Raw genomic sequence first — 22,103 nt, forward strand, 5'->3', positions numbered from 1 at the left:
TTGTATCGTGAGTTACTCTTTATTTTCACTAGTGTTCAAAACCAGTAAAAAATCATGCCACTCTGTTTATGCAACAGAAATTCATTTCTGGGCTTCATGTTGACTATAAACAATGTTTTTTTGTGTTTATGAAAGCAACACCTCAAATTGATTCTTTAGTGGGACAGCATTCAGCAAAAAAAAAAGAAGAAGTTTTTAAAGACAAGAAAAAAGTTAATATTTTAAAGAGCTTCCGTTCAAAATGTGACCCCTAATCTTGTGATGGCTGCAATGTTGTGTAGTTGTGGTATAAACACACACACACACACACCACGCAACAACAACACACACACACACACACACACACACACACACAGACACACATACACATATAGACACAGTCTCTCTCTCATACACTTACACATGCACACAGTCTCTACATCCATCTGTTGTTTCTGCTTTTTTTTCCTCCCTCTCGACTCGACAATCCCACAACTTCTTATCTCGCTGCACGGCTGTGTTCCTACCACCCTGAATCCTGCCCCCCCATCCCCAGCCCCCCCTAAACACACACACGCACACACACAGACGCACGCACGCACGCACACACGCACACACACACACAAACACACAAACTCTCCACATCGTCTCTCTCTCACACACACACACACACACCTAAAAACCCTCGTATTCTGCTGATGAGCCAAGGCGCCTCTGCTTGGTCACATTACCCCAATGTTGCATCCAGATAACTCCACTGTGAAGCCTGTGGTTTTGTGTGTGTGTGTGTGTGTTTGTCTGTCTGTGTGTGTGTGTGTGTGTGTGTGTGTGTGTGTGTGTGTGTGTGTGTGAACCAATTCTCAAGGTGTATATAATAATTATTCCAAGATGCTAGTTCAAGACATGAATTAACAGATATGAAAATGAAAATGAAACTTTGTTGTGTTTTCTTTGCAAAATGTGATACATCAATGTGTTTGCATGCATACTCAGGCATAACATATATGCTTCACCAGTATGAAGCTTCATATTAAGGTAAATGTTTTACCATATGTTTCTAAAATTGCAGATCAGCTTTAAAACTCATGTCTATTGTGCTTGAAAAAAAGCCCAAACTGAACCTCAGCTATATTTCACATCTTTTGTAATCGGCTTCATATAAAAATGAGTTTCTTCACTGTAACACTCCAAGTAATGTATATACTGGTGTAGAGTATGTGTATCATACTGTAGTTCAGTTGCCTGTGTTAAACCAGTAAACCATGTAGTTTTTCAGTAGGAGAGATCAAGGCAGCTGATCATCACGAAAGACGGCGGACGATATCACAATCAGTTATGTTAATAACAAATCAATAATATGACAAGAATAAAACAAAAATTAGGCCAACAAGCAATGTGCTGCATGTTTCTTCTCCTTGCTCATCACACTGTGCATTGCTGGTTTATCAGTCATAATGCTGACACTGCACATCTATTTAAAAGCGTTGTGACGCAACACGTTTATTTGAGCTTGGGTTTTAAACAGGACTTGTTTAAACATCAACTCCTCCATACATACATTACATTACATTACATACATTCATTTACTTTGCCAAGCATTGGTAATTGATTGGCACTGGTGTAGCCTATTGCCTATATCTCATTCAGTACTCCATAGATAACATTTTTCATTCTTCTATAGGGTTTCTCCCTGATCAGATCTTTTGATAATGAGTGTGGTTTTATAAATAGGAAAAAAAAGGAAACACTGCTGTGTCGTTCTCCTAAAAAGTCACTAAACTCTTATCATAAGCCAGTGTCATTTTCTCGAAGCATATTATACACTCACTGAGCACTTTATTAGGAGCAGAATTGTACTGTAATACCTGGCAGGGCCTCACTTTGCTCTTAAAACAGCCTCAGTTCTTTGTGGCATCGATTCCACAATGAGCTGTAAATTTATTCTTTGAGATTCTGCTCCATGTTGACATGACTGAATTACATCATCTCTGCATTCTAGTCAGCTGCACATTCGTGCTGCCAATCTCCTGTTCACTGAACCCATTGTCATGTTCATGAAACCAGATTGAGATGACCTTTGCTTTGTCATAAAGGGACGTACATGGTCAGCAGCAATACTCAGATAGGCTGAGGCATTCAAACCATTGTTCAAACAATTGACTGATTTGAATAAAGGCGCCCAAAGTGTCCCAAGAAAAGATTTCTTACACCATCAGAAATAGTCAAAACCAGATAGATAGATAGATAGATAGATAGATAGATAGATAGATAGATAGATAGATAGATAGATCTTTGTCCCATATTGCAAGAGCATCGGCTCAGATAAGACCTGTGACACACACACCTTTCTACCTCTCTGGTATCTGCTGGTCTTATCTTTAGGGGGACAGGTGTCTCAAAACTTGCTGTCTGCATCACTCAGTATATTTATCACATACACATACACACCCACACACACACACGCGCAGAGAACTGTTTGCTCAGAATTTCCCGCCACTGATAACATCATTTCTCTACACCGACTGGAGACGTATGGATAACCCACACAGGGAACGATGCACGAGATCTAGTAATTTTGATATTTATCTGTTGTTGAATTGGCTGTTTGCAACTTTTGTCATTTTTGTTGTGTTTTGTCCTCTAAACTTAATGACCACAGCCCCGAATACTTGAATGTAAAATGTAAAAAAAGGTTTCTTATTTGGACAATCAAGTGTATCCCATTCTGAAGACCTCCCTGCTCTTCCTCCTTTTCTTTTATTTGCATTTGTGCCACTTCGGCCACAGTGACTAATCAGCCCGCAGGCCTTTTACAACTTTTGCTAACATTAAAGGCTAAAGACGAGCATTGTTAGCATATACCATTTGTAACCACTGATCATGCGCACTCAGATTTACACTCAGAGCCATTTGGGTGAGTTTGTACTTTGTCAGCAAAGCCATTTGCCGCCTCTTCCTGTCCATTTCCATAGAAGAAATGAGAAGAAAGAAACTAAATTGCATCAGCATTCATGGTGAGATATGAAAGTCAAGAGTTGCCACTGTGTGTGTGTGTGTGGTCAGCTCTTCAGTTTCAGGTGACTGTAATGTATGTAGTTTTCATGCTGAGCTGCATAAATCAGAACAAGACACGTTAAGCCTGGCCCCTGATGTCTCTCTCTTATGAGATGGAAATGGAACTTTACAATTTAGCGGTGGGTCTATTTTACTATTTTGCTTTGTGAAATAAACCCGTGGAGAGCTGCTTTGCTTTCCAAGAAAATCCAGGAAAGTGGATATGACCAGCATGTCACTTCCCCCAGAGGCTCTGGACACGTCTAACGTAAAGAGAAACACACTTGCATGTGCAGCTGTGTTAGAAAATGATTTACTTCTTCAAAATGAAAGTATAAACTCATCAAGCACTTTCTTACGAACACACTGCTAACACTCAAAACAGCCCCAGTTATTCTTGGTATTCCTTCCATTCTAACACAAGGTTAGGGTTATGTTTCTGTTGAATTCAGATCTGATGACTCAGGAGGTTACTGAAGTTAACTAAAGTCACTGTCATGATCTTGATGAAAACTTATGACTCTGCATTCAAGTCTGGTGATGCATCTGCACTCAGAGCAGCAAAGAGAAATCTCCCTGCAGGTATAAAGAGGGCCAAAGATGTAGATGCTTTCAAAATCCAGGGTCACTTCTTCACCAACAACCCTCGGAGCCACATGGAGGGACATCAAGAACATCATGGACTACACCTCTCCTGGCTCCAGGCACACGCAGGGATGCGTCCTGAGCCCCCTACTGTTTACAGCGCTGATCTATAACTGCTCAGCCACACATCCGAGTAATCATATTGTGAAGTTTGCAGATGATGCAGCAGTGACAGGACCAAGTGGTCTAAGTACAGGTTGGAAAAACCCTCCACCAATGTAAATAAAAAACAAAGGAGATGATTGTGGACTTGAATGAAGACTCCCCCTCCCCTCCACATCGGGGAAGCCACTGTCTCTGATAACCTCATGTGGAGCAGCAACTCAACCAGTGACCAAGACCCCACCAATACCTCTGCTTCTTAAAGAGTCTGAAGTGCGCTTGCCTTGGCACCTCAGTGCTCATTTCCTTCTACAGGTGTGTGGTGGAGAGCACCCTCACTTCCTGCATCACCGCTGTGGTACAGCAACTGCTCTGCTGCACATACACAGGCACTGCAGTGGGTAAAGGTAAAGACAGCACAGAGGATCACTAGCAACAGCCTACCCACCATCAGTGGCACTTACAACAGCAGGTGCAAGTATAGGGCCTCCTGCGTCATGAGTGCCACTCTGCCAACGGACTGCCCCCCCCCCCCCTTCAGGCAGGAGGCTGCGAAGCACCAAGGCCACAACCAGCAGGCTGAGGAACCTGGATGCTGTGAGACGAACAAATTCTGCATCCCACTGAACAATTGCTGCTATTATTACTATTACAGAGCATTGGTGCAAATTGACTGATAAATTCTTTAATACTGAAAACTGCAACTCTCTATATATATGTATATATATAGAGTACTCCACACCATAGTTTGTATTAAGTAATATGTATTACATAAATATACATAAAAGTTATGTGTTTTATGTTTGTGTATCCATATTGACCGTTTCACTGCACACTGTACACAGCATTACTGTCCTATAAAGCTGTATGATGCATTCACTGCCAGCTGTACTGTTTTTCTTTTTTGTTTGTTTCCCACATCACGCACTTTCCTCCCATATGTCTCTTCAGCAGAGGAACATTTGCCTGCCTCAGCTGTCTTACTTGGAACAAGGATGATGTCAGAATGTGACAGTCATAGCTCTATTCACCCGTTTATTTCATAACAGGTGTCATACATACAAAGAGCAAGTGTGTGCGCCTATCCGTGTTTATGTGTGTGTGTGTGTGTGTGTGTTTGCCTTTTCAGCCTGTCTGTGTTTTGGACTGCAGACCACAAAAAAGCCTGAGGTCTGAGTATTGTTATCTCATTGGTGTAATTATACCCACTCACACACACATGCACATGCACACAACTTTCCCATTACCTCCAACCACACCCACCCTCCAAATGAGTTCAAGGGCAGTAGGGGGTGTATCTGAAGGGGGTGTGTGAGTGTGTTTTGGAGAGTGGATGGAGGGCAGATTTATCGACGGCTGGGGGACCCTGGTGACAAGTGCCCTAAATCGGGGCGGTCAGGCGTGATCATGCCATGTGAATCGACTTGTCAGGATCACTTAGCGACCACAATGGAGTGGACAAATGAGAGGAGAGGAAACAAGAAGAGGAGAGGGGTGTTTTAGGAGACTAATAAGTGTGTGTGTTATTGGAGGTTAGATTGAGGAAGAATTGAAATGTGAGCATTTGTGTTGTAATGTTGGTGTTATGAGGCGGTGGCAGGAGGGGTGGGGTTATGGTGAATGTGTGTGTGTGTGTGTGTGTGTGTGTGTGTGTGTGTGTGTGTGTGTGTGTCTGTGTGGGTGTGTGTGGGTGTGTGGGTGTGTGTGTGTGTGGGTGTGTGGGTGTGTGTGGTGGGCTTCACTGAAAGGCCCTTCCTTCTGCTCTATTTACCCAGGTGAATAGGGAAGCTGGACCAAGCCTGAGCGGGAAAACATGTCATTTTCTACTGTGTAAACGTGTGTGTGTGTGTGTGTGTGTGTGTGTTTGTGGCTGGGTGGGTGGGTACTTGTGACTGTATATAAGCACAAGTTCTCAAGACAAAAAGTTAGCCACATGAGCCTACATCCCCACCCCCCACCCTCAATTCTGAATCTAAATAGACACAAACACTAGTGCACACACACACGCACACACACACACCCACACTGACACACATACAGGAACAAACACACATCAGAAATTCCCAGACATGTTTTGGATTCATAGTAGCATAAAACTACTTTTAAATTTCTTCTCCCCTCTCCTCCTCTCTTTCTTTATCTTTCTGTTTTCATGCGCGTAATGAAGAGAACCTAAACACAGCCAGTGTGAAAGTAGACAAAATGAGGTCTAGCTTGAAGTGTCTGCAGTGTGTGTGTGTATATGTGTGTGTGTGTGTGTGTGTGTGTGTGTGTGTGTGTGTGTGTGGTGTGGTGTGGTGTGTGTTTAGGGGTGCTGCATGGGAAAAGGCCTTAGCTTCAGCAAGTCAGGAAACTGGGTGACAAACCTGACCACACACTCAGCACCAGAAGGCTGTGGGGGATGTCTGCATGTGCATGTCCATTTCTGTGTGTATGTGTGTTTGTGGTTATTTATAAAGATCCCGTTTAACTCGTGACACCTGCTTCAATGAATTAGATTTATTTTCAGCCTCGATGAATCTTTTCTTCTTTTTTTTTTCTTGTTTTCTATTCGTACTTCAAGCCATCATGTTGTTAGGAATTGTGTCTCTGTCATACTTGTCTATGTGTGGTATGAAATCACTCATATACGTACAACCCTTCATACCTGGGACTTTGTGCTGTAGCAAACTGCTTTTCTGAGGTCCTTGTTAACAACATAAGGTGTAAGCACATTCTTCTCCAGTCCACATTATAACATTTATGTGAATAAAGGTTTTGCAATCTAACTAGGACTAACACAAATCAAACAGGTGTCAGACGACTCATGAGACAGGCAACACGCCTTTGCAATTCTGGGACATAAACAATTCAAATAAATCAATGTCTTTGGAAATGTGCATGTAAACAGTTTTTGAAAGTACAGCTTTACTTTGTGCACTAAAGATGCTTCTTAAGGTAACAAGAGATTCTGTGTAATCCAGCTCAATTATATAAAGCCCATAATAAAATATTACAGAATATAACTCTTAAATCAACATTTTAGCTACAACATTTATGCTTTATTTACACAAATAAATATTCATTCATACATCATTTATACACACACATTATTTCAACTTTTGTTCCGCAGCAAAAAGCAGCGTCAAATATACATTTGGAATTAGCATTGATTATTTGATTAATTGATTAGTTGAAAATTAATCTGCTAACTATACTGATAATCAATTAATCAAAAATAAAAGTACAAAAGTAATTTTTAAAGCACAAAGTTCAAACATTGGGCTGAGGAACTGCTGCTGATTTTATAGTAAACTGAATCCCTTTAAGTTTTGGACTGAATTTGAGTTTTGGACTGATTTGAATATAATCATTTTTCACCATTATCTATTTGTTTTATAACAAATGGTTAAACGATAGATCAAAAAAAAAATATATATATATATAGCGGATTAAATGATAATTCAATTAATAATTGCTTACACCCTCATTTTGAAGCTGCATGTAGCTTTGTGCTGATATTAAATGTGTGTGGTTCAGAAATCATTAAAAAAATTGTGGTAATTTTGTTCAGATTATTGTCTTGATTTTTTACTAAATGTGTGCACATTAACAGACCTTGTATGCAACAGGTCTTAATTTCATTATTCAACCGAAACCAAATGCAAAGATTATTTTGGAAATCTGTCAAGGGAACAAATGGTAGAAGTATGTCAGGGTTGTTCTTCATGAATACATCATCACCTTGGACCTTGGATAAGTATGAGTCTAATATTTTGTAAGTAAACAAAGAACCCAACAATTTTTTTTTTGTTGTTTTCTTCTCTGCAGATCTCCTCCCTTATTTTTTTCTGTTGTTGTTTATTCCCCTCTTTGTCAGTTATTTATCAAATGGCCAAACGTTTGGTTTTTGATCTTTGACCCCTTTGGCACTACTTTGGCAGTACTGACCCACTTTCAAAATGTTTACAGTTATTGTTTTGGGCTATCTGCAGCAGGCACATTGGTCTATACATTTTTTGGTCCTGAAAAACAACAAAACAACGGCCAAACGTATTGCAGCCAAATCTGGGAAGACAGTAACTGTTAGAGACTAGTCTAATCACCTCAGCAGCAGCTCCAACAGTCCCCATCTCTCTCTCTCTGTAGCTCTCTATAGCTCTCTCTCTCTCTCACTCTCTCTCTTTCTCTCTCGATGTGTTCACCTCTCTTACCCTCTTATCTCTCCACCCTCAGTCTCTCTTTCCTCATGGGGTCTATCTGCTCAATCTGTGTGTTCTGGTTGTTTGTGAGTATGTGCATGTATGTGCGTTTTGTGATTGTGAAGCAATGAGTGCACGTGGGTCATATTGTGTACTGTCCGTGTGTTATGGTCCTCACGTGGCTGCAGACAAACTTGGACGTTTTGGGCAGGGGTCCTGCCCCTTTACCTCTATCTGCAAACGGACAACAGAAACCAGCAAAAACTGTGGAAAACCCTTTTGTTCTCACTCTGGATGGACCCCAGATAAACAACACGCACACTTCCACATATATACACACAACTTACATCTTACAGCAGCATTCATCATTATTGTTGTACTACAGTGGACTTTCCATACCCGGGGATTAAAACTGTGATGTATGTTATATTATAGGGGAAGAAATAGTTTGTTTGAATGATCTACTACTGAATAGTGTATAAATGTGTCACTTATAAGACTGAACAGGCCTGACTTTGTGGTGTTTGGTCACATATAGGTTACACCATCCCATCTGTGTGTCTGACTGCGGGCACTGAGGGCAGGCTTGTCCCATATGTTTCATTTATAACACTTTTTTCACAGCAAGCACTTATTTGAATGAACCTTGCAATCAAGATTAAATTCATATTGTATTTACTACATGCTGTATATGACTAATTGCCCATGCTCTTAACTTTTAAAACTTTGAGTTGTTTTCATGTTGATCAACGTTCACCTTAAAAAAATAGTTTGACATTTTGGGAAATGCACTTATTTGGTTTCTTGCCAAGAGTTAGGTGAGGAGATTGATAACACAACATGTGTTCGTTAAGCCTAGAGCTAATGCTGGGGGTCAATAAAAAAAAAATCTCTCTTGAAATCCCTAAAATCCCTCTAAAACTCATTAGTTAACATGTTTGATTTGTACAAAACTGTAAAAATGACAATATGTGGTTGTAAGTAATGCGCCCACCTGTTGTTCCTTAGGTAGCAACATTATTCTGACAAATGCTTGGGCCACATATTGTGTTTCTTTTATACACCTAGTTCCTCGACCCAAGTCTGGCCCACATACAGCATGGACTTCCACATCTGGACCGATTCTGATGCACAGAAAAATCTTCCTGGCTGTGAGACAAAATTGGAGGATAACAGTCAGTATCAGCCCAGATGTGGAAGGTTATGGTTCCAGACTCGGGGCAAAGGCCCAAGTGTATGTTAGGCCAGAAGCTTCATTTTGCTACCATGTACCTCTTACAAATTAATCAAATGAGATATGATGTGTTAATTAATGAGCTGTAGAGGTGATACCAGTCAATTTTTTGTAACTTTGGATAGAAGCAGGCTAGCTCTTTCTTCCTGCTTGAAATCTTCCTGCTAAGCTAAGCTAGCTACCACCCAGCTCTAGCTCCATACTTCACGCAGACACGAGAATGGTTTCAATCTCATCTGATTCTCGGCAAAAAAAGTGAATAGTTGTATTTCCCAAAGTGTCCCAAAATAATCCTTTAAAAACAAAGTATTATTTGCAACATTAGTTTTTACACTAAAGCCCCTTTTTACACCTTAACCACGGTTAATATTTCTACTCTCAAACACAGAGCGTCGTGTCTGGTTCACTTTTGTTGGTGTGGAATAAGATACAGAAAGAAACCAGACGACTCTCTCTCCCTGTCTCTTCATCACTTGTCTTCTTCTTTTGCCCCCAGCTCCTCTCCTCATGGATGGGTAGGGTAGTTATCAGGCCCGGACAGCCCAGCCCAGCCCTCCTACCTGACCGCTGCCAGCAGGGAGCGGCTGCTCTTGCCTGAGTATCTCCAGACCACAACAGCACCCAGGGAATGAGGAAATCGGGCGAGAGTAATCTATGAAGGCCCAGGGCACGCTGGCCACCATGTGAGTGCACGGAGTGTGTGTGTTTTGTGAGTATGCACGCGCGTTTTCAGCAGCCCGCCACTTCTGCAACATCCGGCTATAAATCTATTGTGACATGTCAAACTGAATTTATGAGCCAATCTGCTTGCGACAGACATGTTTGATTTGAAAAGGGAAAGGAGGATGGAATAAAAAATGCAGTAGTGAGAGTGACATTTAGAGCTGGGTATTTCACTAAAAATCTACTATTATTATTTGAAAACAATTATAAGAAATCTCTTTTACAAATGTTTACCCTTTAGATTGTGCAGTTTGGGTCAAAATGGAATCCAATTAAGTCTGAATGTGAAAATAAAATCTGAAGCGCTTGTTTGCATACAAAGTTGTTTACCAGTCACCCTTCATCCAGGTCTTTCTTGACTTATCTTACTACACAGCAACGTCTTTATATCCTTGTTGCCATGGCACCCTGGACCAAAAGCAAAACTGGAGTCCAAGTGGAGGAGGATGCAACTGGAAACATCTCACCATCTGTAAAGGGAACGCTATGGAGCCCATATTTGGATCTTTCTCAGTGACATCTAATATTACAATTCATCATTTTTTCTGTTAAAGCGAATATAAATAGGAGGCATTTAAACTTGGTTATAGTGGCTACATGATTTTATAAAACACAACAGTCCTGCTGTACCTGTTTAACTTTAGCACAGCTAAAGCAGCAGTTTTAGCCTTTTACTTTACAGTACTATGAATCCTTAGTTGTCCTATGCTATTTTACATGAACTTTAATGGAAATAAAATATGTTTGCCACTTGGAGACAATAAGTCTCTTTTGAACGAAAATGAACCGAGCATGAAAAACACTGATGATATCCAGTATCTGCGTGAATACACTGTAAGCCAGTGTATTGATGATATTGTGCAGTATCACACTCTCCTGTTGCCTCTCTTCAATGATTGCCGCGCTGCACTGTTAATGATAACATAATCACATTCCTCATATATTCAATTTGTCACTTGATAACAATGAGCAAACACTGGAGTCAGTGATGCCTTTTTCTACAGCCATGTGTCGAATGGTCAGCGGTGTCAAGATCTATGATGACCAACTGTTTTCTCCCTAATAGTCTAAGTTTGAATCCTAAAATGCCCTGACATTGATCCATCCTTTTTATCACTACAGGATGTTAATGTCTTACAATATTCATCCGTCTATATTGTTTTTGCCAATAAACCACCACCCGTCCACACACTCTCACTCACACACAGGCAGCTGCCTTCTCACTCAGTGGAAGCAGGTGTCTGTGAATCTCGTGGGGTTTGGGGTTTTGAGTCTTTCTTTTCTTTTTTCTTTTTTTCTTTTGGGTGTTGTAGAAGATGGTGAAATTCCCAATGTGAAAGTCTGCTTCTTGCTCTGGCCTCTTTCCACAAGACAACCACACACACACACACACACACACACACACACAAACACACACAGACATGCACGCATGCACGCATACACACACACACACACAAACAACCACACACACACACAACCACACACACTACAGTTACTGACAGGGAATTTCACTCATTCACACTCATCTCTTTGCCGTCTGTTTACACCATTATTGTTACTATAGCTAAAACCAAAACTTCAGATATATGAATATGATTATATGCTGTATGTGTCACTTAAAGGTGCAGCAGGCAGACACACACCCCTGAGGAAACTATTTCTGTTTGGCCTCACCTCAGATGTCACAGTTCCTGATAGCTGTGTCGCTGTGTCTGTCGTGATGAATGTCATTTCTGTTTATGTGTCCCTCTGAGACCCATACTTGAGATGGGAATCTATGTTTGAGGGCACTGTGGTGGATCAATGTGAGGTGGGGGTGCAGGTTGCAGGAGGGAGGGGGTTGTAAATATAGCTCCTGGTCTGAGTCTGGGCCCCTTAGCTTTCATGGTCTCACAGGAAAACAAGTCTCCTCAAGAGACTGAATGTGGAGCTCATACATGTGTGCATGTGTTTGTGGAGAACAATGAGGAGCAAGTGTTTTATACAGTAACTGTGCACTACTCACTTTCACTTGTGCTCACAGTCTGAATTAAGACTCAAGCTCTGCGTAAAGGAGTTGAACGTTGAACGGAGTTGTTCCTTCACCAGGATATTTCAGGAACATGTAGTCCCCCTTATCCACTGAAAAAAAAGAGAACGGTTGGGGACATTTGCTTATTACCTTCACTGGCTGATAAAGTTATGCACACTTAGTAATTGGCAGATGGAGGGAAAGTTTTATGATATGCTCTGCACAATACACACAAACCTTTGTATCTGCAGGTTGGGGGGGGGGGGGGGGTATCTTGGAATACTACAGTCGTCTCAAAAATTTGAATACTACAGATAGGTTACACTTCTGCCAACACCAGAGAGCAAACAGTTCATTCACTTCAAATAGAAGAATTGCTCCAGACAATAGTGTGGCTTCACAGTGCTATTTACACTTGTAACCACTACAGGTTATTTGGACTGAAGTTATGACTAATAAAAGCATATTTACATCTTAAATATATGGAAATGTTGTTTATTGCCTTAAAAGGGAACAACTTTTGAATTTCTATTGCACCGTCTACTCAAGATATTGTTATATTCTTTAAGATATTGTTAAAATAATAATCCCAAAATGACACTGAACACAAGGCTGTAATAAAACAACACACTTTATTTTCTAGGCAGTATAGAAAAGTATAAAAAAAAACATCAAAACTTGGCATGTATAAATGCTTTTATAAAATCATTTAAAAGCTAGTATAAAAACAAGGCATTAAAATGTATAAAAAAAAAAAGATTGTCTGCTAAGTGTTTGACATGGGCTACTGCAGTTTTAGTATAACAACAAAATGATTGAAGATGCATTATAAAACAATACAAACTATTCAAAGAAATGTTAAGAAACAACAACCATACAAAAGTTTCAACTGGGCTTTTGTTTGTAGCATAATATAAAATATCAGTGTTTAGCACTCTCGCTTTTTTATGGAGAATATAAAATTCAAGTGCAGGTTGGTCTCACGCTTACTGGGTGAAAGCTCATGGTTTCAAACATACAAGGTTATTCAAGGTTTTTAATTGTATAATTATATTATATATGTGTATGTGTATGTGTGTGTATCTATATACTTAGATTTTAACAAATATAATTGTTTGTTCATGGAATGTTTCCTCGTACATGATACTTTGAAGGTCGGATATAAATTGAAAGTTGAAATGAAGGTGCCAATGTGGTGATCAGGTAATACTAAGAAGGCTGGCCCCTTCTGGTGTGAAAAACATTATAGGTCATAGTTGAATAATGATGTAAGAACAGACGTAGCTGTTCTTGTTTAGTAATTAGTAGTATTTAAGTGTTTATATGAGGTGGCACAGACCAAACACTTGAAATTCTCAGTAGACCCAATATATTCTATTAAAAAAAGCAACAGAAAAGTTTCAGAGGTCAGTTTTGAATTCATTAATATGCCTTTAGATATATGATAATGCTAATAGGGCTTAAATACTTAACTTACAACACTGCTCCATTGGCCAATTGTAAAAAAAAAAACAAAAAAAAAACATCAACAAAGTCATAATAAAAATAAAAGAAATAAATTAATCAACTTGTTCTTTATATTAATATCAAAATTCGTAATTAATAATACAGCCCAACGCAAATTATATAGCAACCATATCCCATTTATAATACAACACTGATAATAACACAAGACAAAAAGTAATAGGACGAACATTTATAAAAACCCGAAGCATATTCTATGTAAAAGATATAAAAAACAAAAAAGTTATAGTCTTTGGTTGGTTGAAATCCAACAAGTGTGAGTGTAAAAACACCAGTGGCATAGAGCCTCTCCCAACTGTTGTACCACAACAAATATGAAACCTGCCGCGCTGCGTCCAGCGCAGGAATGTCGATGTTTCCAGATCAACATGTGTCTCTGTCTACATGACCAGTGTCCTCGTAGGGTAAGTGTTGATGTACTTGTGGCTCTGCTCTGAGGCCAAAACGTGCTCCTCTGTTTTCCCACAGGTCGCCTGCTCCCAGGTACTGAGCTATTTTTTGAGAAAGATGAAAGAGGACGATGAGTTTTTATATTTAAAATGCAATAGCTGCAATTTCATAAATCTAAATCAATACATACACATATGCAAACATATACACACCTGTAGTGGGCTGCTCATGCCTCTGCGAGGGAGGTGGTAGACTTTGTGTCCGTCTTCACTCAATAATGAGCTGGTAAGTAGGTCCTGAATGAAAATGTAAAAAAACATGTTATACACAAGTCGAGCTGATGTACCCAACCAATATTACACTTCATCAGTACTCAAAGTACAATAGCAGAGGAAGCAGTGGGAGGCATGTATTCCATATATTTTAAGGGTAAGTGTTATTTTAGGTGAAGATTAAGGTTTGAGGATATTGTGAGTATGCAATGTGGTGTTAAAGGTCAAATGTAAACTTACCGGTACTTCTTGTGCAGGACCACTGGGAGAGAAGAGCTGTGCGTGAAGGTCTTGTGGTTCCCACTGCATGCACGGGCTCCTCTCACATGGGGACTCCACCTAAGACCCAAAACACATCATAGTCACGTAATGTACATAATTATCATGAGTCATGCAAAACTGGCTTCCTTGACTACAGCTACTTCCAGTTATTCCTAAAGTAGATCAACAATGTGTTGCAAAACTGAAAAAAACCCGAATCATTTACCCACATTTTCTACCACAACTGCAAACAGAAAGTACATTCCACTTTTCATTCTTGCCTTTGCTTTCTCCACAAATAAAAACTAAAACTTCTTATGTTAGTCTCACATTTGTCTGCATGGTTTTTGCATATGTGTAAGTGGTTATGTTTAGTGGAAAGTACCTCTTGTTTTATTTTCTTCAGTGGAGGCGGCTCAATGGCACACTCCATCGGCTCCTGCTTGATGGAGTTGACCATCTGCTGCTCCAAAGGGGTATTCTGGAAAAGACACAAATCCCCCAGTGAGTCTCAAGCGTACTATAACAAGAAAAACAGTGGTTAAAAAGATTATTTTTAGTGTCTTTCTTACCAGTAGTTTGAGGGGTCCGTACTTGGCTTCCTGCAGGGCCAGAGCTGACCTAAAAGGTGTGGGTGTGTGTGGTGATGACTCCAGGATTGAACGACAAATGTTTGGAGTTCTGAACCTGAGAGAAGAGAGAAACCGCTGTTCGTAAAGCGTCACCAACAGCAAATCTGCATAATAAAATAGATTGGAGACAGAGCCACTCACATTTCATTCTCTTTCAGAGGCCTGACAGAGTGGTCGATCAGAGGCTTGGAGTCCACAGGTGAGTTCATTGGTAAGCTGTCGCTGTCGGAGTGTTCTGGGCTCATTGACTGGTTGAGAAACTGTGAAACAAAAGGAGGGAAGCCAATCAATTAAAGAGGTTTGACAGGTTGAGTTTTAGGCAGTAACAATCTGGCAAATCACAGGAGCACACTCAGCTGAAACTACAGAGATGGAGAGGAAATGAGGATAGAGGACTAGGACTTCAAAAGGTGGAATAATTGAAGTAAAATAAAAAAAAAAGATGGAAAACAACAGCAGAAACACTAATTCTGGATGATTGTTTTTTGATGTCATCAGATGGCAGTTTGGTGATTGGATGGATTCTGATCACATGCAGCTGCTTTAACTACCTGCGAGGGTGAAAAGGGTAGATTTCTGACTGGTGATTTCTTGGGAGTTGAGCAGATGAAACCAGCCCATGCTCCGTGAGCATTTCTTGAGCCCTGATTGGGCAAGACCCTGTCTGTTTTGAGAATGCTCTTATCCAAGAACCCACTGGTAGGGGCCTCACCCACTGAGGAGAGGCTCTGGGAAAAGGGTGGGAAAAAAGGGGTCAAGGCCCACTACTGTGATCTATGTTGCTAATTGCTAAGCTATCTTTTCCATCTGGACACAGTTGGCCATAGCACATAAAAATTAACAAAAAAAAAAAAAAAAAAGTCTTAATACACATTGCAGATACTTACTGAATCAATGACGGATTCCATGAACTCTGGAATAGTATTTGAGAACGTTGGGCTACTGTGATGACTGTTGCTGTTGTTGTTGTTATTATTGTTGCTGCTGTTGTTGCTGTGGGCACGTGTTGCAGAGGCGCTCTCCTCTGGCAGGCAGCTCTGGTCGAGAGGCAGGGCAGGGGCGGCTGCCAGGTGATGAGGTAACGACATAGCCACACCCTCTGAGCTGTTGGACAAAGAGCTCTGGCTGACCCAGCTCGGATAGGGCAAACTCATCTGGGGGGAGAAAAGAACGTAAAGATTAAGGGGCTAGAAATAAGTGTCAAGCAATAATTATCTGAAAATATAAGAGTGTAAAAAGTGTCAAACAAGCACAAGAGAGAAAATGCAAGCCTGACAATAAGGGAAGAGATGTACAAATTGAACGAATGAGAAAAAGAGAAGGAGAAAGGGAACTTTAATGTAAAGGGCGACAGATGTGTTAAGTAGAGGGTTGCACAAGGGGTCATGCACACAAAAATGGTTATAAGGTCCTGTTTCATCACTTTTGCAGAAACAGACCCCCCAGATGTTTCCTCCTCCTTATTCACAAAAACACACAGACCCAACCACTGTCCTTAAAGCCAGGGTCAAATGCACATGCACATAAATTGAGCTGTCACACTTTCAAATTTCAACGCTCACCCACACCCAAACTTGCACACATACACACACAGACACACAGACACACACACACACACACAAATGACTCACTGGTAGTGATGGCTGGCCTCTCAGCTCATTTTCTGTTGACATGAGCAGCAGTTCGATCTCTTTCACCCTCTGCTCCTTCTCGGGGTCCTCCTCATTATAGTGTCTCTGAGAGAACAAGAGCAGAAGGCAGGTGATTTTAGTGAAATCTCCTGTTGCCTCACTATGGTGATAAATCATATTGCGTTTCCTTGCTTTTTTTTTTACCTGTATAGCAGCGGTTCCATGCTGGGGAATGTTCAGGATGTTCAAATGCAAGGCCATGGGGAAGGGCACCTGTTAACCCAATGAGAAACATGTCTACATCAAATGAATGAATCTCCCGGAGGTACACAGTCACAATCAGGACCATCGAGTTTCTGCTGCCCACATCCCAAGTTTTAGTTTAAAGCCCACTCACTCTGTGCGTGTTGGAGATGTAAGTGTAGCTTGGCGACAAGTGAGGCAGCTGCGCTTGATTGGGCGAGTGGTTGGGGAAACCCATGATGTGATTGGTGGTCTTGACGTAGCCATGGCCGATGGAGAGTGAGGAATTGCTGTTCTTTGACGTGTTCTGCAGGTAGCCCTCTTGTTCCACCTTTCGCCTCATGGTGGAGTTCCAGTGGTTCTTTATAGCGTTGTCAGTCCTGCATGTCATGAATGACACTTATTAGCTTACAGGTTATTTATTATAAAACACATCCGCACACCCACAACTATGCAAATGTGAAGACTTCTACTGAACCTCTATTGGTACTTGATAGTGTTATCAATACAGGCAAACACACAGACCAACACAGATAAAGTCTCAGTCAAACACACACACACACACACACACACACACACACACACACACACACACACACACACACACACTCAAAATTGATAAGGTTCTCAGTACAGAGCAATTACAATCATGTCCATACTACAGTATCTTTTTTCTCTCATTCTCTTTGTCTCTGTCATTTCATTGTAGGCCTTTCTCTAAAAAAAAAAAACAAAAAAACATCCTGTGCTGACACTGTATATTTCAACTTTTTTTCCCATCCCAATTATTCTGTAATCCTATCCTATGTAATCCTAGGGAAATGTATTCACCCATCCATCTTCTTTAATGTTCTGTGTGCTTCTTCTCTTTTCATTCCTCCTTCAGTGCCCCCTCCATTTCATCCTCTCAACCACAACATTGCGCAGCCAACCAACAAGGGTTCAGTGATTCATCTAGCTTCTCTCTTTTTTTCCACCTTTCTCTTTTCTTCAATCTCTGCCTCACCTGCCAGGGAGCAGCTTCGCGATTTCGGCCCAGCGATTGCCCAGCTTCTCGTGTGCCTGGTAGATAATTCGGTCCTCCTCCTCAGTCCACGATGTCTTCTTTACCTCTGGGTTCAGGTGGTTGTGCCAGCGCTCGCGGCACTGCTTGCCAATTCGCCCCTTCAGGTGCTTGGCAATCACCGACCAGCGCTTGGCTCCATACTTCTGGACCAGCTCAATCACCTGGGGTGGACATGTTTGTGTGTGTGCGGGAGTGAAAGAGGAAAGGCAAGAGGGGGGAAGGAAGAGCGTTGAAAGGGAAGAGAAGTGAATGGTAGTGGAGGGGGATGAGGAAAGAGGAAGGAAGGCGCAATAACAGGGAGGAGAGGGAGAAGTAGAGGGGTACAGAGAAAGAAAAATAACAAAGTAAAGAAGTAAAAAGTATAGGGGGGTAAAATAGATAGCATATGACAAAATAAGAGAGAAAAAGAAAATAAAATCTTGTTAGTTATCCATAAAAATCTCAGACACTGTTACACTGTATCACTGAACCCTTCCCCTCTCCTTCTTTCCTCTCCTCCCTCCTTCCCTCTTTCTTTATCTTTCAACTTTGAAGAGGTGATTGAGAACACCTGCTGGTGAGCACTGAGGGAGTTTCCAGTGGAACGTTAGCCCCTCTGCTAATCATTACAGTGGCATCTGGGTGGAAATATAACTCCTTTGGACGAGTTCAATAAACACTTCACAGGTTGTAAGAGACTAAACACGTTTCTTGTTGAGTAATGGCAACTTTTTAGGAAACTAAAAATGTGCAACAGCAGCGTAGCAGTTGCTACAGAATAGTTGCTTTAATCACACAATCAGGAACATAAAGTAATAGTTTTTTTTTTCACCCTGAATGACACTTGATTGCCTGTTTCCTGTGAGTAGTATCCACCTAATGTAACAAACCCCTCTAGTGTTAAAGGTCACCACTGACTGCTCTCTGCAGAGAAGCATCTTCATGTAGATATTATAATGCTATAAAGAATTTAATCAAGATTTCTGCCACAGTAGGATATTCACTGTTTCATGTGTAACCCACAAAGTACTGTGGGTTTCTAAAAGAGTATTTTCTTACCCTCTGGTCCTCCTCTTTAGTCCAGGGCCCTTTGATGAGTTCTGGATTCAGCACCTTCTGCCATCTGTGCTGACACTGCACATCTGTACGATTCTGGTGGGTCAGAGAGCAAGGGCATTAGTTATCATCCTCATACTATGGGAGATTACATCCATATAAATCAGTAGATCTAAGTTAGTAGTAGTAAAAAAAACGTTGCACTCATCAAGAAATTAAACAAAAATCTCTTGAATTGTCATCACTTTGCCACAAGCGTGCATTGCTAGATATTGTTATGCTTATTTCTCTGTCTCTGTGTGCCTGTGTGTCATTGTGTATACAGTATGTACATGCATGTGTGTACCCACAGACCTACTACTTACAGTTAATAAGCTTGCAATGAGTTTCCAGTCTTCTGATCCATGAAGTTCAACAAGTTTCTTCAACTTCTCATCCTGAAAAAAAGAGAATTCGTGTTGCACTTAGTCACAGCAATTAACATCATCCACAGCCCTTTAAAATGAGCACATTAGTCTGTGAATGTGGTAAGACCAGACTATAAAAAAATTTTTCCCAGGTTCCTGGGAAATTATCTCTCTTGAGGCAATTTCTTCAATTTCTATCTAACATGTGAAGTGTGAAATATTTCGTAATTAACAGCAAATTTTGTATTGTTTGGGCAGGTGTCTGTGTTTCTACCTCTTCTCGTGTCCAGCGTGTTTTGCCGAGGTGGCGTTTCCCTGTTTTGGCCAGTGATCCATCATAATCGTGTTCATACATCTCGGTCTCCTCCTCATCCTCCTCACTACTGTAAACACTGCAGAGAGAGAGAGAGAGAGAGAAAGAGAGAGCATTTTAAAAAAAGAGGTGGTGGCTGTGTGAAAAAGAATAGTGTAAGGTAATAGAAAAGTAAATAATAGCACAATAAGTGCTTGTCTATTTTCAAACTGCTCCCTAATCATCTCTTTACAGAGTGCATAAAGAACTCAGCCCACTCTTTAACTCATCAGGTGTCAACACAGACAGAACCAGTCATTCTTGAAGGTCTGGGTGCAGGCTTTTAGCCAAGACACCCACAAGAGGAGAGAGAGAGAGAGAGAGAGAGAGAGCGAGAGAGAGAGCAGTAGGAGGGAGGGGGTATGGATGAACAGGTTCCAATGTTTTTAGTTTCCACAGATACTGGGATTGGCACATGCGATCATAATTTCATGACTGGCGTGTTCAGACCTGTAGTGGCATTGTGGAGCACAGCCATGCATGCACACACACAGACAGGTTATTTTTGAGAGAGAGAGAGAGAGAGAGAGAGCGAGAGAGAGAGCAGTAGGAGGGAGGGGGTATGGATGAACAGGTTCCAATGTTTTTAGTTTCCACAGATACTGGGATTGGCACATGCGATCATAATTTCATGACTGGCGTGTTCAGACCTGTAGTGGCATTGTGGAGCACAGCCATGCATGCACACACACAGACAGGTTATTTTTTAACCAATCAGAATGTAGACCATGGAAAATGTGGAAGCTAGGTAGGGTACTCTGGCGTCATACAGTGCAACAGGTGAACAGGAACCTGTGAACACAGGTGTGTGTGTGCTTGTACAAGAGGATATTTACTGTGGACAATCTTCCTTATTTTTTGTCAGATTACTCAGATGTGTGACTACCTGATTAACAGCAATGGCCATAGGGAAAATCAGACAAAAAAACTGTGATATTAGACACATTTTAGGTTTAAAAAACTTGAAATAATAATTTAGGTAAGAATTTCCCATTTTAACCAGCAAACAACCCTAATGTATTTCAGAACAAAATAAAAAGTATTTATCAATAAGAAACAGTCAATATTGTGTGCACACACAAGCAAACAAAGGACGATGACTCATATTAATAGTGATGAATCAACTGAAAAGTGCACCGTGGAGGAGTTTAATGTTGACCACTGCTCTTGTTTCAATCAGTCGGGTGGTTTTGTGTCAACTTTCGTCACATTTTTCTCAGGTTATCTGCGTCAGACCATGAGAATAAACCAACAACCCGCACTTGACACGCATGCTTAATTTAAGTAGTCTAACCAGATGCTTTTCAGGGGAAGGATGTGGCGATCGATGCCCTTCAAGAAAGTGTAGTTGTAAAACGGTACGTTGGTGAGCGGGTAAAGATTCAATTTGAGGCGAATGGTGTATCAAAACAAGGGAAATACAAAAAAACGCAGCCTCGCCTCGGGGGAAAGTGCACATAGAGGACCCTATGAAAGCGCAGTTTCCAAAATAACAGTGGGCGCCCTTCGCTTTCTGAGATGCTGCGGCAGCATTCAGGGTGTATGCACATTTTATCAAGGCGGGTTTAAAAATCACCTTTATGCCAGATATATATATCCAATCTGAAAGTTGAACAAATTTGAATATGAAAACATCTGTCTGTGTGGCTGACTGGAGTGATGGTCACCAGGAAAACCAAAGTCTGATGAAATATAAATATTTTCAAAACCATCATAAACTAAATTTAGTATATGAAATTGCTTGTTGCAAAACACACTGAGTGCGTTTAAGCAGATATAAACAGGCGTCATGTTGCATTGTGTTTATTATAGGCTCCTATTAAAACCAATATCCACGCACAGTCTAGCGCACAGCGTGACACGCGCCTGTCCACCCGCCTAACGTTATTAATGCGCGCGCGCGTGTGTGAGAGGGGCAGTGACAGAGATAGAAAGAGGCTCCTTTCTCTCTCTCACCACTGACAGCAGCGCGAGGAGCGCACATGCCAGATGACCACCACCTGTCATGAGCGCGCGAGCGAGACACCCACACCACTACTCAGTTTCAACGGCCGAGAAAACAAAACGGTTCACAAACACAAAAAGAGCAGAAAAACACAAATATATCATGAAAAAAAACATAAATTCTGTCAGTAAGATGCACCCGTAACTCCTCAACCTCACGCCGTATCCAGTAGTAATGAGAAGAGAAACAAGATGAAAACAGCAATTGCATATAAGACGCACATGAAAAAAATAAGAAAGTTAGAAAGTTAAAGAGCTGTTTGAGCTTACCTGTTTCTCGGCCGCCGAGCCATGCTAAAGTGTGTAGAGCGGCTCGCAGGTTGCGCTGAGCACGTACTTTCGCTATCTGCACTGAGT

General features: G+C 41.1%; 1 protein-coding gene across 2 annotated transcripts; it reads right to left on the reverse strand.

The window, feature by feature from the left end:
• Positions 1-12,542: 12,542 nt before the first annotated feature.
• Positions 12,543-22,100, reverse strand: myb (MYB proto-oncogene, transcription factor). Of its 2 annotated transcripts, XM_022768342.1 has the most exons (16): positions 22,017-22,100; positions 19,665-19,782; positions 19,349-19,420; positions 18,987-19,079; positions 17,889-18,109; positions 17,037-17,262; positions 16,844-16,912; positions 16,640-16,744; positions 15,896-16,162; positions 15,560-15,715; positions 15,150-15,268; positions 14,949-15,063; positions 14,762-14,857; positions 14,356-14,454; positions 14,056-14,139; positions 12,543-13,944 (listed from the first exon to the last, which is right to left on the reverse strand). In XM_022768342.1, the coding sequence occupies exons 1-16, from the start codon at positions 22,037-22,039 to the stop codon at positions 13,834-13,836; spliced, it is 1,974 nt and encodes a 657-aa protein (XP_022624063.1). In that variant the 5' UTR covers positions 22,040-22,100; the 3' UTR covers positions 12,543-13,833. The 2 variants fall into 2 exon arrangements, with proteins under 2 accessions (XP_022624063.1, XP_022624055.1); XM_022768334.1 differs by lacking the exon at positions 15,560-15,715.
• Between the last annotated feature and the right edge of the window lie 3 nt (positions 22,101-22,103).

Source organism: Seriola dumerili, unplaced genomic scaffold (genome assembly GCF_002260705.1).
Source record: "Seriola dumerili isolate Sdu_G_001 unplaced genomic scaffold, Sdu_1.0 BDQW01000025.1, whole genome shotgun sequence".
Lineage (NCBI taxonomy): Eukaryota > Metazoa > Chordata > Actinopteri > Carangiformes > Carangidae > Seriola > Seriola dumerili.

Excerpts from the sequence above, each read along its gene's own strand:
- myb (XM_022768342.1), bottom strand. The coding sequence starts at position 22,039 with ATGGCTCGGCGGCCGAGAAACAG. Across the intron at positions 16,745-16,843 it reads ATGGAACCGCTGCTATACAG|AGACACTATAATGAGGAGGA; the intron begins GTAAAAAAAAAA and ends TTGTTCTCTCAG. Across the intron at positions 15,064-15,149 it reads CCTCTGAAAGAGAATGAAAT|GTTCAGAACTCCAAACATTT; the intron begins GTGAGTGGCTCT and ends CTCTTCTCTCAG.